Here is a 15367-nt window from a genome sequence, read left to right as displayed (position 1 = left end):
CCCCCCTTCCCACTGAGAAGGCAAGCAATTCTATATAGGTTATACATATGCAAAACACATCCATAATAGTTATGTTGTGAAAGAAAACATTCAAGAAAAAAAATAAGAAAAATAAAGTTAAAAAAGATATACTTCACATCTCCATCTGTCTAAATCCCTTTGAGGGCTCCACCTAGGTGTTACCTTTACTTCAAACTTTCCCCAGTCCCCATAAGTGCTAACGTTCTCTCCCCTCCACCTGCCAATTGCCTTGTATTTATTTTTTTCCTTTTTTTATATTTAAATTTTTGAGTTCCAAATTCTCTCCCTCCTTCACCCACCAAGAAAGTAAACCATATGATATCAATTGTACACGTGAAATCATGTAAACCTACTTCATTATTAAAAAAGCAAGAAAAATTTTTTAAAAAGGTATACTTCAATGGTATTTAGAGACCATCAATTCTTTCTCTGGGGATGGATAGCATTTTTCATCATGAGTCCTTCAACTTGTCTTGAATAGCTATATTACTGCTTGTTGTATTTTCTCCTTGATCTGTGAGCTCTGGAATTTGGCTATGATGTTCCTGGGAGTTTTCATTTTGGGATCTCTTTCAGGTGGTCATTGGTGAATTCTTTCAATTTCTGTTTTCCCTCTGGTTCTAGTATATCAGAGCAGTTTTTCTTGATAATTTCTTGAAATATGTTGTTCAGGGTTTTTTTTTTTTTATCATGGCTTTGAAGTAGTCCAATAATTCTTAAATTATCTCTCCTGGATCTATTTTCTAGGTCAGTTTTTTTCCAATGAGAAATTTCACATTTTCTTCTATTTTTTACTTTTTTGATTTTGTTTTATTGTATCTTGATGTCTCATGGAGTCATTAGCTATTCCAATTTTTAAGGAATTATATTCTTCAGTGACTTTTTTTATATCTTTTTGCATGCTGTTGACTCTTTTTTCATTATTTTCTTGCAGTGCTCTCCTTTCTTTTCCCAATTCTTCTCTACTTATCTAATTTGCTTTTTAAAATTCATTTTAAGTTCTTTCAAGAGTTCTTTTTGGGCCTGAGACCAAATTACATTTGTCTTTGAGGCTCCACATGTAGCTACTTTGACCCTATTGTTGTCTTCTAAGTTTGTGCCTTGACCCTCCCCATCACCATGACTTTCCATAGTCGAATTCTTTTTGTTTGTTTGTTTTTTTGTTCATTGTTTTTCCTGTATATTTGATGACTTGGTGCTTTTATGTGAGAGTTAGGCTCTGGTCCTGCACTACCCCAAGCTTTTTGTGCTGGGGCTCAGTCTTGCTTCTGGCTTTCACTGAGATTTGAGAACTAGCTTCTTGCTTGCACTAAAGGGTTTGATTCCCTTTGGTTTATATTAGGGTGTGAGGCTCCCTGTTGACCTTCCCAGAGGGTGGGGTTTCTCTGCTGTCCTGCACCAGGGGCAGGGTCTTCCTGTTGCTATGAAAACAGTCTTTCTGCTGGTTGTCCCTGGGGGGAGGGACCTTCTTTGCTGGTCTGTCTCGGCCTGCTGGGTTGCTATGGAAACAATGTCTCTCTGGGGGAGGACCCCAGGGGCAGGGGCTTGCTATTGGCCACTGTTGGTCAGTAAAAGAGTCAAGGCCTGGCTAGTGGCTTCTGCTGGGGGTGTGTCTTGCCGTGCTGCAGAAATTGCTGCCTTGCCTAGGGGGCTGCTGGTTTGTGGGAGGGTGAGTCTTACTGGTGGATTGTGCAGGGCCCCCTGCTGTGAAGCTAGGTGCTCTTGGTCTTGGACCTTGCTCCCCTTCTATCCCAGTCTGCCAGTCCAATAAGATGCTTCTCTGCTCCTACGTCAGTCCTGAGGTGGTTTTCCAGTTGTTTGGAGGGGAATTTTGGAGGGTTTCTTCTTCACTGTGCTGTCTTGGCCCTGGAAATCCCCGTTCCACTTTTTGACTGCTTTTATCCTTAGGAAAATCATATGTTGAACTGAAACCTACTCCTTTGAGTCATGCCTTCCTCCTATAATTCCCCATCAACCAGTCAGTTTTTTAAGAACCATGCTTTTAATCACACTACTTCGTTTTGTACCATTCACCCCAACCTGATTCACCTACTGCTTGTTTGCTCACTGTACCAGTTGGTACCTCACCTCTCTTGTGAACAAATGTTCCTACATTCTCTAATATTTCAGGTAATAATCTGCTTTGGGAGGTTGGGAGGGGTCTCTCTCACTGGAAGTCTTCAAGGAGAGGATGATTGATTACTTATCAGGAATGTTAGAGGGGATTCTTACTTGGGTATGGATGGGTTGGACTACATGGCCTCTGTGGTCCCTTACCAGTCTGGAGCTGCCATTGCTCACAGTTGTACTAGGATCAGGAGGAGAGGTGATCATTCTTCAGTAACCTTTGATCTTTTGAGGTCTGGTCAGTGACTTGGGACCAACCTTCATTCCAGTCTCCCCAGTGCCCTCTACCAACCTTTTTTCCCCCTTCTTCACTGGCATCATCCTTGAAGATTTCCAGTCATGTTGGCATGAAATGCTTTGATCTCATATCCCTCCACTCTCCTATTTCAACCCCATACCAACTCTCATTTTCTTTGCTTATTTTCAAGAATGATTTTTATCCTAGAAACAACTGAACAAAAATGGTTGATATTCAAAATAAGTAGGAGGATAAAAAGTCCTCTATATCATTGAATGACCATTTATTCCCTACTCAGATTTGCTGGGTAGGTGATTCTTGGTTTCAATCCCAGTTCCTTTGACTTCTGAAATATCTCATTCCAAGCCCTTCAATCCCTTAATGTTGAAGCTGCCAGATCCTGTGTTATCCTGATTGTATTTCCACAGTACTCAAATTGTTTCTTTCTAGCTGCATGCAGTATTTTCTTCTTGATCTGGGAACTCTGAAATTTGGCCACAATATTCCTAGGAGTTTCTCTGTTCAGATCTCTTTCAGGAAATGATTGGTGGATTGTATCAATATTTATTTTGCCCTCTGGTTCTAGAATATCAGGGCAGTTTTCCTTGATAATTTTATGGAAGATAATGTCTAAGATCTTTTTTTGATCGTGGCTTTCAGGTAGTCCCATAATTTATAAATTGTTTCTCCTGGATCTATTTTCTAGGTCAGTTGTTTTTCCAGTGAGATGTTTCACATTATCTTCTATTTTTTCAGAATTTGGTTTTGTTTACTAACTGCTTGGTTTAACTCATAGTCATTCATTTCCCTGAACTCAATTCTCTTTCAATGAATTATTTTGTCCAGTGAGCTTTTGAACCTTCTCCTCCATTTGGCTAATTCTGCTGTTTAAAGCCTCCTTCTCCTCATTGGCTTTTTGGACCTCTTTTTCCAATTGAGTTAGCCTCTTTTTAAAGCTGCTATTTTCCTCAGCATTTTTTTGTTTCTCCTTTAGTAAGCTGCTGACTTGCTTTTTAAGGTCTTTTATTGCCTGAGTCCAGTTTAAGTTCCCTTTGGAAGCCCTGGAGGCAGTGGCCTTGACTTCTTCTGACAGTATGCCTTGTTCTTCCCCATCCAAAAGGAGGGGAGACACCTGTTTCCCAAGAAAGTTACCTTCTATGGTCTTATTTTTTTTCTCTTTTTTGGGCATTTTCCCAGCCAGTTACTTGACTTCTGAGTTTTCTCTCCAAAACCACTTCCCCTCCAGTTCCACCAAGCCAGCACTGGGGGCTGAGATTCAGATGAGGTGGTCCAAACCCTCAGGGGCTTTAGGCAGGGGCAGGGCTGCTATTCAGTGTGAGATTAAGATCAGCTGCTCAGGAGGGGGCAGGGCCACCACACAGGGCTCAGTTCCCTCAGAGGGTTTAAGATGATACCTTCAACAATGGATGTGGGCTACTGCCTGGTTTGGGAGCCCCGGTCTGCTGCTGCCTCTACCGCTGCCACCTGAGGAGGCCTGAGTTATGGGGACCCCTGCTGCCTTCTCAGCCAGCTGAAAAGACCTTCTCACTGACCTTTGGCGCCTGTGGGTTGAGGGATCTGTGCTGCAGCTGGAGATTCTGTCCCTGAAGCCTGCTCAGATCTGCTCCTTTCGGTACCATGTGGCCAAGACTGGGCTGGGCTCTGCTCGGCGTCTGGTGGGACAGACCTATCCCATAGGTCTTTCAGGTCACTCTGGGCTAGAAATCTCCACCATTCCATTGTTCTGTGGCTTCTGCTGCTCTAGAATTTGTGGAGAGTTCTTCTTTACAGGTATTTCTTGGACTGTGGGGTAAGAGCTAGTGTATGTGCATCTTTCTACTCCGCCATCTTGGCTCCACCCCTCAAGTAGGAAGATAGTAAGAGAGTACCTGGCTGTCCCTGGTGAACTCAAGTCATTTGGCCCAAGGAACTCTATATCATTGGGTATGAAAAGAAATGATGAATGTGACTGTGGAACCACTGTCATTGATATCTGAAAGCTATCAGACAACAGGAGAGGTATCTGAAGACAGAAGAGAAAATGTTCTTCAGATTTTCAAAAAAAGGAGAGTGAGAGAATTTGTAAATTATAAGCCAGCTTAATTTTCAGAAAAATTCTAAAATGTATTATTTGTGACCATCTTAAAAACAAAGAAACAAACAAACAAACAAAGGTTACTACAAGGAACTGACTTGATTCCAATTAACTCTGAACTAGTGACTAACCTGCTCAAGTTGAACTACTTTCTTTTTCATAGGACTCCTACATTGGAAGATCAGGGGAATGCTGTAGATAAAATTTACCTAGATTTTAGCAAAGGGTTTGTTAATGTTATCTCATGTTAGGGTGGAAAAAATAAACAATGGATCTGAAGGCAGAAGACCCAGATTCAAGATGCTTCTCTGTCAGCTCATGACCTTGGGCAAGTCACTTAAATTCCCTGAGCCCCATTTCCCTTAGCTATAAAACAAAATGGTGGACTAGATGGCTTCTTACGGTTCCTTGCATACGATATCTGATCTGGCTTTTTCTTTTCCTTCTAAATTCCATGAAGATTCTCTTCTGTTACCACTCCTGTTTTACACCTCTTGCAATGAACCACTAAAGCCTGAGGGATCAGACAACTAATTACTTTACTAAAAACATACTTAGTGACTTCTAGGTAATAGCATCCTGCAAGAGGTACTGTCTCAAAAGCACTCCGCTCAATCCACATGAGAACATAATTAACTCAAACTGGCCCTAGTCTGTCCCATAACATCTGGACCAGTAGTCAGTCAACAAACATTAAACACCTACTATGTGCCAGCCATTGTGCTAAGTGCTGGGGATACAAAGAAAGACTTACAAAAACCCTGGGGAGGAAAAGAGAGAGCCTAATTTAGGCCACCTTGGGTCTTACCACAGCATCCTGACTGAAAAAATATCCTTCCTGCCAAGAAAAGAATTCCATTTGTATCTTAGTGTAGAAGGCTCTATATTCCCAGCATAAACCAACCTTTCCCCCCCATGTATGGAGTTTCCAGTCTCTAGACCTGAAATGATCTCCCAGCTGGAAGGAGGTGAAGAACTGTGGAGCCCAAGTCTTCAGGGAGTAGGCAATAAGAGAATTCAGAAAATTAGGTATTCTTACCCAGGAAAGAAATAGTCACAGGAGTCAGAGAGAAGGAATAGGCCTGATGCATGTGGAGTGAGATAAATAAATGAAAAGGCATTAGTTAAATGTTTTCTATGGTATCTTTGACCCTTAGGATGAGGACCTCTGCTAGGAATTTGCCCAGGAGGTGAAGCTAGGCTGTGGACCTCTTCTTTCCCTTTCCTTCCTTTGGGGCCTCTATCCTGACCATAGACAACATCCACCACACCTCTCAAGAGGTAATGATCCCTTCTGAGATTCAACTTCTTTTTCATCCCCTTTGAGGCAAGTTCTCACATTAGGCTCTCCAGAGTAAAATGTGCCTCCTTGAAGGGATTGTTGTAATTTTTTGTCTTTTTTCTCCCTAGAGTCTACTGGTGCCTGGCACATAGGCCCTTAGTAATACTTGTTGAGCTGAATTAAGTTGCTATTTAATTCCAGTTGTGTTGTAGTCATGGTGTCCCAAAGGTTTTAGTGCAGTCTTAACCCTTAAGAGCTTAATACTTAATAGCTTAAAACTGTGCTCAGACTTTTGGGACATTATGTTCCTTCACACTACCTCACCTCAAATAAGTCCTTCTGTATTTCTTTGAATGAATTATAGTCATCATTTCTCCCAGTATGTCTATTCATTTGTATACCATGATTTTTTTTCAAACATTTCTCAATCCCTGGCCTCAGCATTTTTCATTTTTTTGCTAATATGGTTCTTTGAGACATATTCTTGTAGAGATATGTCTTTTCCCCTTCCATCAATAATGTTCTGAATGTATAAAAATCAAGTAGTGGAGGTTATAGGGTCAAAAAGTATGAATATTTTTGTACTTCCTATAGTATAATTCTATAACACCTTCCAAAATGATGTACTTCATAACATCACTAATGGTTCTTATTCTAAAGTTTCCATGACTGTCTCAGCAATGTATTATAAAATGGTAGTAAAAAGTTTTAACCAGGTGCTAAGGATGCAGGCTTAAACACCCACAAGGAGTTAAAAAAAATAAAGCCAAAATTTTCAAATAGTAGGGAGAGTTGGGAAAATTGTATGCTGGCTTCCATCAAATATTTGATACCTGCATATTTACCATAGCCAAATGACTTGTGTTTCAAGTGTAGGCTGATCTCCCTCTTGGAGGTGGTGGAAAGGACTCAAAGAATGTTTCTCCACATACCAGACTGTTAGGGAGAATGTTCTTAAGGAAAGTAAGGTTTCAATGGGGAAAAGGAGGGGTATGAGGTAGAGGAGGGTTGAGACTTGATCCTTGTAGGGATGTTGGGAGAATGCAAAATTGTTGCATGGAGGAAGAAGGAAGAAAGAGGGTTGCAAATTAGAACTTAAAAATCAATTTCAGGCTCTTTTGGAGAAGAGGGAGCTGTATGAACCAAGGAGAAAGAAGCTGAAAATGCTCCACAGGATGACATAGTAGAAGTTTAGATAGAAGAGAGGAGAAGGGAGGAGAGAGAAAAGAAGAGATGAGAAGCAATTCAGAGTAGTTGGTGGTTTCTTCCTCAAGAGTAGTATTTTGGCAGCTAATTGTCAACTGAGAACAATAGTACAGAGGTCTTTTGTCTTTCTGAAGCACATAGCCAACAGAGGACTTTCCAACATTTATCAAAATGGATGACAATCATCCACTTCTGGTGATTTATGTCGGTGTGAATGATACTGTCTAGAGGAACTTTAAAAATACTGCTAATGGAAATTAAAAATGGCCACAGAGGGAACGAGGTCTGTGCTATTCAGGTATCTGGGTAATATTTGTCTGTCACCTATAGCAGAAGCAGTTTTTAGGAAACTTGTAACTGAGCAAAATATTTCAGATAAGTGCAGGATAGACAGTGCAGCAACATCTACATATGAAATAGGAAACCCTCCTGATTATCGAGTGCAGACTTGCATGAAGAAACATGGTGTTACCATGAATCATATTGACATGCAGATTACCAAAGATTTCCTGACCTTGGATTATATACTCTGTATGAATGAAAGCAATTTGAGAGCTTTGAATAGAAAAGTTAATCAGGTTAAAAACTGCAAAGCTAAAATTGAACTTCTTGGAAGCTATGATCCACAGAAACAACTTATTATTGAAGATCTATAGCATGGAAATGACTGACTTTGAGACTGGATATGAGCAATGGGTGAGGTGCAGCAAAGCATTTTTGCAAAAATCTCATTAAGGCTCATATTCATTGCTAAAGGACAGCAGTGATTGACATTGACTTAAAAATTATGAATATCATTTGATGTTTTATTAAAGAGTAATACTATACTCCATTTGGAGACCATCATTGTTTCTTCAATTTATTTAATGTTCACATATGTTCTAATTTGAAAAAGTAATGAAAATCAGTCAATAATTTTGAAGCAAAAACATTTGATTAAATCAATTATAGTTACCAAACTAGCTAGAACTCCCAGTCTGTGCCTCAGATTGTAAAAATGAATTTATAGTGGAACAAACAAAAATTTGCATGTGAAAAATAAGAAACGTCAGTAACACAATCACTTATTAAAAGTGTTGGATAGAGTTTTACTTTGGTACAGCTTCATTTATGTCTGACTGGGATCTTTAACTGGTAAAGAAAACATTTACCTTTATGTTGTAGAAGACAATAGAAAATAACTGAGAACATTGTGAAAAGTTGAAGAAAAATGTATTTTAGTGTTTAGCAGTAGTTTGATGGCAATAATATAATGAAGTACAAATATTCTTCCTGTTCATCTTTATCATCATTTAATATTTTGGTTGTCTATTAAAATAAACGTATCTCCTGCCAAAAAAAATACTGCTAATGTTTATGAAATCTTAGGTGAGCACTTGAAGACCATAGGATTGTACTTTCTTCACTTTTGCTCTTTGAAAGCAAGAGATACAGAAGAAATAAATGAGAAGGGAATAGCTGGCATCTGAGACTGGAATTTGTTCAGATTCCTGGGCAAGAATGGAGTATAGCTGACAAAAGCTAACAAATATGTATTTAGAGTGTCTTGTAAATCTAATTAAAAGAACTGGAAACTACAAAAGATATAGAAGGGAGAAGACAGCTTGCATCTAATTCCCCAAATTAGTCATAATAGAAAATAGCTACAAAAATGAATGAGTTGCCATTGAGATACCTATAAGTTCGTAGGAAATAAATCCAAGAAAAGAGCCGGTAAAACCTCTCGCCTCCAAGGTCTAGTCACAAAATGTACATAGTTTAGGTAAAAAGAGAGAGAGAGAGAGAGAGAGAGAGAGAGAGAGAGAGAGAGAGAGAGAGAGAGAGAGAGAGAGAGAGAGAGAGAGAGAGAGAGAGAGAGTTCGCAGTCTTAATCAAAGGAGGCAAATTTGATTTCGAAGGAATCACTGAAACTGGGGGGATGTCCCTATCAGGATCATGGCTCTGGATAGGATTACTTTTTTTTCTTTTTGGAAGGCTAGGTGACCAAAGAGCTTTTATTAACTTCCTAACTCAGTCCGGATCTTCAGTTTATGACCCTAACGCTGCAGGACTTTGGTGTCATTGGTCTCTGCCACCAGTCTGCCATCTACAATCCTCTTAGTGCTGGTCTTATGTAAGGAACTGCTGCTGCTGTCCAAGGCATGCACAAGATTGAAGTCCTCCCCACTCTTCAGCAGGTTTGGATAGGTGTTGATCTCTGCTTCCAGTTAGACCTTAATGTTGAGCAGGGCCTCGTATTGCCCCTCTGTCGTACCTCCAGGTGCAGCAGGGCTGTATTGATCTGCTCCATCTGGATAGCGCGGCGGGTTTCCACCTCCCTCAGGCTGTCCTCCAAGCTGGTCAGTCTCCTGGGACATTTCAGCTCTGTGACAATGTTTGGGGCTGCTTCCACCCCTTTGGATCTTGTGTTGGTTGTCATGGTGCTCTCCATAGTCTGCTGGGACCAGTATTTGTCAACCCAGAACATCCTACCGGGCTCGGACGTCAGCGATGACCTTGCTCAGAGTCCGCCTCCGCGGCCAGCCCATAAAGAGGGGCTCTTCCTTCAGCGTTTCCATCTCAATTTCCAGTCGCAGCTTGGTCACCTTCCGGAGGCCGTGAATGTCACTGTCTCGTTTCTACACCGTCTCTAGTGTAGCTCTGCTTCATACTTGACTCGAAAGTCGTCAGTCTGGCTGCTGACATTATCCATCTGTAGGACGATTCTGGCATTGCCTACTGAGCTTGAATAGAATGTGCCCGCAGATACTCAATCGTGTCTCTGATCTGAAGTCCCTTCTTGTCCACATGCTCTCTGATTTTCCCTCCCAGTTTGCGACTCTCGGTCTCCAGGCTCCTCATGCTTTCCAGACAGGAGACGAGGCGGTCGTTAAGGTCCTGCATGGTCTCCTCTCCCTGGATCGCCCTGATCCCAACCAGCCCTCCCCACCCCCTATCAGGCTCCTGGCCCTCCCCGTGGAAGCTGGTGGAGCGAGCCTGGGTCAACTGCGCCTGCATAGACGCTGGATGGGCTGCTTGGCAGCCAGGCCAGTGGCTGGGCGCCTGGCCTGAGTCCAGGGAGCCGTAGTTGGTGGGAAAGGTGGTGGAGGGGGTAGTGAAACTCATGATACAGGTAGAGGCAAGCTGGGAAACCAGAATAGTCAGAAGAGTGGGAGAGAGCACACTGGCTTTATAACTGGGAGGGAAAGGGGACAGGATTACTTTTTAAATAAGTGAGTAGAACTAGTTGCTAGTAAGGAAAGAATTAGCACTCTGGAGGGTCTGCTTCTGGCCTAATTCTAATCACACCTGCCTAGAGTTTATGATAGAGGAGGGTTGGCATAGTTTGACATGTAATCCGGGTTTAGGGAAAGCAGATTTTCAAAGATTTCAGAGGAAAGATTGATGGTTTTAGAGTCAGAGAACCTGGGTTCAAATTCAGATTCTTTTACCACCCTAAGTAAATCACTTCTTTAGGCCTGTTTCTTCACCCGAATGACTGACTCCTAAGTATTCTTCCAGCTCTAAACCTATGATTTTGCATGACATTTCTAAGTTCTTAAAATTTGAATTTCTGATTGGATATTTTAAAAATTGGTTGATAGTTCAAGAAAATTTGCAATGACCTGCTGTAGCTTTACCACTTATCTTTTTGAGAATTTGGTTGTTGTTCTTCATCTTCCAAGAGGACCAAAATGACATCACCATGATAAAGTGGGGTTTCAGCGTGTCTGACTGTAGCTGATCAATACCTCAGAATGCTTTACCACAGGTTGGGCACAGATAGCCCATATGAGTATTTGGGGTGGACACCCCAAATTTGCACACTCTATGTTTACTTTGTGTTCTTAATTTTGCTTCGCTCAAAGATTACAGTAGATTTTAGATGTCTTGTAAAAAATGTTTAAATACAAAGTTTAAAAGTCTATATTTTTATCAGTTAAATAAAGGCAAAAACATGGTATCTGTCATCAAGGAGCTCACATTCTAATGGGGAAACAGCACATAAGTTATTATGTACACAGAAGATGTACACAGTGTAAAAGAGAAATAATCTTGGAAGACACTGGGGGTGGAAAGGACAGATAGTTCTAGGGGTGATTGCTTACAGAAGATAGGACTGGAGCCAGAAGTTTTGAGAAGCCAGGAGGGCCAGAAGATAGAGGTGAGGATGGCAAACAGCCCATGAAAAAACAGAGTAAGGAGTTGGAACATCACATTGAGGAACTACAAGTAGACCAGTGTCACTGGACAACAGAACACAGAAAAGGGAGGAATGATGGACTTTAAATGTGAAATAGCCATGGGTTTTCATTTAGTAGTAATGCTGCCTTCTTTAGTGCTCTACACATTTTAAAGTACTTGTAACATTCATCTTATTTGGTATCTTTTAGAAATTAAAGTTTTGTTTTGTTTTCCAGAAATTAGATGACAATTGTGTCTTGTTTTGTTTTAGGCTCTGAGATCAGTGCTAAGAAGGAAGAATGGATCCTAAAGCAAGAGTTTTCTGAGGAAGTGGGATCACATCATGCAGGGCTGCCATCTTCAGGACTCCTGGATGTCCTACAAGGAGCAGAGTTTCATGAATCTTGTAAGACCGAGGACAATGCAGAGAGGCAGAAAGATTCTTTGTCTGGGAAAACTCTCAGAGAGAAGGGAGACCATGAACAGATGATATCTGTGAAAAATTTCAATCAGAGTACAAATTTTGTTAAATATCAGGGAAATGCCAAAGAAATGAGGCCCCATAAATGTGATCTATGTGGGAAAAGCTTCAAATGCCATTCAGATATTATTAAACACCAGAGAATTCACACTGGAGAAAAACCCTACGAATGTGAGGAATGTGGAAAGACCTTTAGCCAGAGCTCAGATGTAATTAAACACCACAGGATTCATTCTGGAGAGAAACCCTATGAATGCAGTGACTGTGGGAAGACTTTTATTCACAGCTCACATGTAGTTAGACATCAGAGAATTCATAATGGAGAGAAACCTTATGAATGCAAAGAATGTGGCAAAGCTTTCAGCCAGAGTTCAAACCTTATACGTCACCAGAGAATTCACACTGGAGAAAAACCTTATGAATGTAATGAATGTGGGAAATCATTCAGTCAGAGCTCTGATGCTATTAAACATCAGAGAATTCATACAGGAGAGAAACCTTATGAATGTAATGAATGTGGGAAGACTTTCATTCATAGTTCAAATGTTGTTAGACATCAAAGAATACACCATGGAGAGAACCCCTATGAATGTAGAGAATGTGGCAAAGCCTTCAGCCAGAGCTCCAATCTCATTCGGCATCAGAAAATTCACACAGGGGAAAGACCCTATGAATATAATGAAGGTGGGAAAGCTTTCAATCAATCTGTGTTACTTACTGAACACCAGAGAATTCAGTGAAGAAATGTTTTTTGAGTACAGCTGCGGGGAGGTCTTTAGTTAGAGTTCACACACTCAACAAAACTCTTCATGTGAATATGTAAAGGAAAATTCTTAATTGGACTTTCTATTTCCTAAAGTTTTCAAATAGTTCTCAAACGATAGTGGCCGTACAGAGACAAAAACAATTGGTTTTGTGTTAGAAAAGTCACCTGTAATGAGGCAATTAATGAATACTACATAATTGATGAAACTGATAGATGTATGCAAACCAATAGGGCCTTTCCTCTCCTTACTCAGGAAAAATCAAAGGAATAAAGAAAAGAACCAGCAGAGCACGGTTTCATGGAAGCAAAAGATACTGAGAAATAATCACCAAGTTTTAATTCTTCTGTTTGTACTTCCACCATTTTCTTCTGGGCTGCATCATATTGTCCTTGGATGAAACCAATTTCCCTATTTTCAATCACTCTAAACCCCAAACTGAACCACCGTATTAATCTAACCACTTTGACATTATGGTCCTGCTCAGAATCTTTCAGTGGATTCTCACTGCCTAGAGGACATAAACTAAACTACTCGGGTTGGTCTTGGGGCCCATCATAGTTACCTGTGTTTCCTTGCTATTAACACATACCATATTTGTTTTTGCTTCTGATCCTTCATTCTTGTTATCTGAAACCCATTCCCTTCTCCTGTCTTATCCTATGAGGCCCAGTTGAGGGCTCATGTCTTCCAGAAAACCTTCTCTACCTATTCCAGTACTTGGCAGTTTTTAATGAGTTTCTACAATGAGACAGTGTCAATAACCATGCGTCTGAGCATGTAATTATCTTGTTTGTGTGCATGTCTTGTCACCCCTTGTTAAAACTATGAAGTATTTAAAGTGAGGGACCAAATGTTATGTGTGTACTGTACTCCCTAAAGAGCCTGGCCAAGGGCCAGTTATTTAAGAAATGTCTATTCGTTAACTGGTCAAATCTTTTTTTTTTTTTAATTTAAGTTTTCAACATTCATTTCCACAAAATTTTGAGTTCCAAATTTTCTCCTCTCCCCTCCCCCCACCCCAAAACACCAAGCATTCTAACTACCCCTACCACCAATCCGCCCTCCCTTCTAATATCCCTATCTTCTCTTTTGTTCTGTAGGGCAAGATAAATTTCTATACCCCATTACTTGTATTTCTTATTTCCAAGTTGTATGCAAGAACAATACTCAACAGTTGTTCCTAAAACTTTGAGTTCCAACTTCTCTTCCTTCCTCCCTCCCCACCCATCCCAATTGGGAAGGCAAGTAATTCAATACAGGCTATACATGTATAGTTTTGTAAATGAATTCCATAAGTCAGGTTGTCTAAGACTTAACTATACTTCCCTCTATCCTATCCTGCCCCCATTTCTTCTATTCTCTCTTTTGACCTTGTCCCTCCCTAAGTGTTGACTTCTAATTGCTCCCTCCTCTCATTGCCCTCCCTTCTATCATCCCCCTAACCCCACTTATTCCCTTCCCCACTTTCCTGTATTGTAAGATAGGTTTTCATACCAAAATGACTGTATATTTTATTCCTTTCTTGAGCCAAATGTGATGAGTAAGCTTCACATTTTCCCTCTCATCCCCCCTTCCCCCTCCATTGAAAAATCTTTTTCTTGCTTCCTTTATGAGATAATTTGCCCCATTCCATTTCTCCCCCCCTTAATTTTATTTTTTTTAGATATAATCCCTTCCTATTCAACTCACCCTGTGCTGTGTGTGTGTGTGTGTGTGTATAATCCCACCAACTACCCAGATACTGAAAAAAGTTTCAAGAGTTACAAATATTGTCTTTCCATGTAGGAATGTAAACAGTTCAACTTTAGTAAGTCCCTTATGATTTCTCTTTCCTATTTACTTCTTCATGCTTCTCTTGATTCTTATGTTTGAAAGTCAAATTTTCTTTTTTAAAAAATTTTTAAATTAAACTTTTAACATTCATTTTCACAAAATTTTGGTTTCCAAATTTTCTCCCCTTTTGTCCCCTCCCCCCACCCCAAAACACTGAGCATTCTAATTGCCCCTATCACCAATCTGCTCTCTCTTCTATCATCCCTCTCTGCCCTTGTCTCCATCTTCTCTTTTGTCCTGTAGCGCCAAATAACTTTTTATACCCCTTTACCTGTATTTCTTATTTCCTAGTGGCAAGAACAGTACTCGACAGTTGTTCTTAAAACTTTGAGTTCCAACTTCTTTTCCTCCATCCCTCCCCACCCTTTCCCTTTGGAAGGCAAGCAATTCAATATAGGCCAAATCTGTGTAGTTTTGCAAATGACTTCCATAATAGTTGTGTTGTATAAGACTAACTATATTTCCCTCCATCCTATCCTGCCCCCCATTACTTCTATTCTCTCTTTTGATCCTGTCCCTCCCCATGAGTGTCGCCCTCAAATTGCTCCCTCCTCCCCATGCCCTCCCTTCCATCATCCCCCCCACCCTGCTTATCCCCTTATTCCCCACTTTCCTGTACTGTATGATAGGTTTTCATACCAAAATGAGTGTGCATTTTATTCCTTCCTTTAGTGGAATGTGATGAGAGTAAACTTCATGTTTTTCTCTCACCTCCCCTCTTTTTCCCTTCACTAAAAAGTCTTTTGCTTGCCTCTTTTATGAGAGATAATTTGCCCCATTCCATTTCTCCCTTTCTCCTCCCAATATATTTCTCTCTCACTGCTTGATTTCATTTTTTTAAGATATGATCCCATCCTCTTCAGTTCCCTCTGTGCACTCTGTCTCTATGTGTGTGTGCGTGTGCGTGTGCATGTGTGTGTGTGTGTGTGTGTAATCCCACCCACTACCCAGATACTGAAAAGTTTCAAGAGTTGCAAATATTGTCTTTCCATGTAGGAATGTAAACAGTTCAACTTTAGTAAGTCCTTTATGACTTCTCTTTGCTGTTTACCTTTTCATGCTTCTCTTCATTCTTGTGTTTGAAAGTCAAATTTTCTTTTCAGCTCTGGTCTTTTCATCAAGAATGCTTGAAAGTCCTTGATTTCATTGAAAG

At 40.5% G+C, this 15367-nt stretch overlaps 1 protein-coding gene and 2 pseudogenes across 1 annotated transcript in view; 2 read left to right on the top strand and 1 right to left on the bottom strand.

The window, feature by feature from the left end:
- LOC140500372 (uncharacterized) overlaps nucleotides 1-13296 on the top strand; it is a 38672-nt gene extending 25376 nt beyond the window's left edge. The window contains exon 3 of the mRNA XM_072602899.1: nucleotides 11688-13296. Within this exon, the coding sequence (XP_072459000.1) occupies nucleotides 11688-12354 (667 nt within the window). The 3' untranslated portion in view covers nucleotides 12355-13296. The remainder of the gene's footprint in view (nucleotides 1-11687) is intronic.
- On the top strand, nucleotides 6818-7881 carry LOC140500363 (low molecular weight phosphotyrosine protein phosphatase pseudogene; annotated as a pseudogene).
- LOC140500355 (keratin, type I cytoskeletal 18 pseudogene) lies at nucleotides 8981-10074 on the bottom strand (annotated as a pseudogene).
- Nucleotides 13297-15367: the final 2071 nt, after the last annotated feature.

The sequence above is a fragment of the Notamacropus eugenii genome, chromosome 4 (genome assembly GCF_028372415.1).
Source record: "Notamacropus eugenii isolate mMacEug1 chromosome 4, mMacEug1.pri_v2, whole genome shotgun sequence".
NCBI classification, from domain to species: Eukaryota; Metazoa; Chordata; class Mammalia; order Diprotodontia; family Macropodidae; genus Notamacropus; species Notamacropus eugenii.
This window is presented reverse-complemented; position numbering and strand designations above follow the sequence as displayed.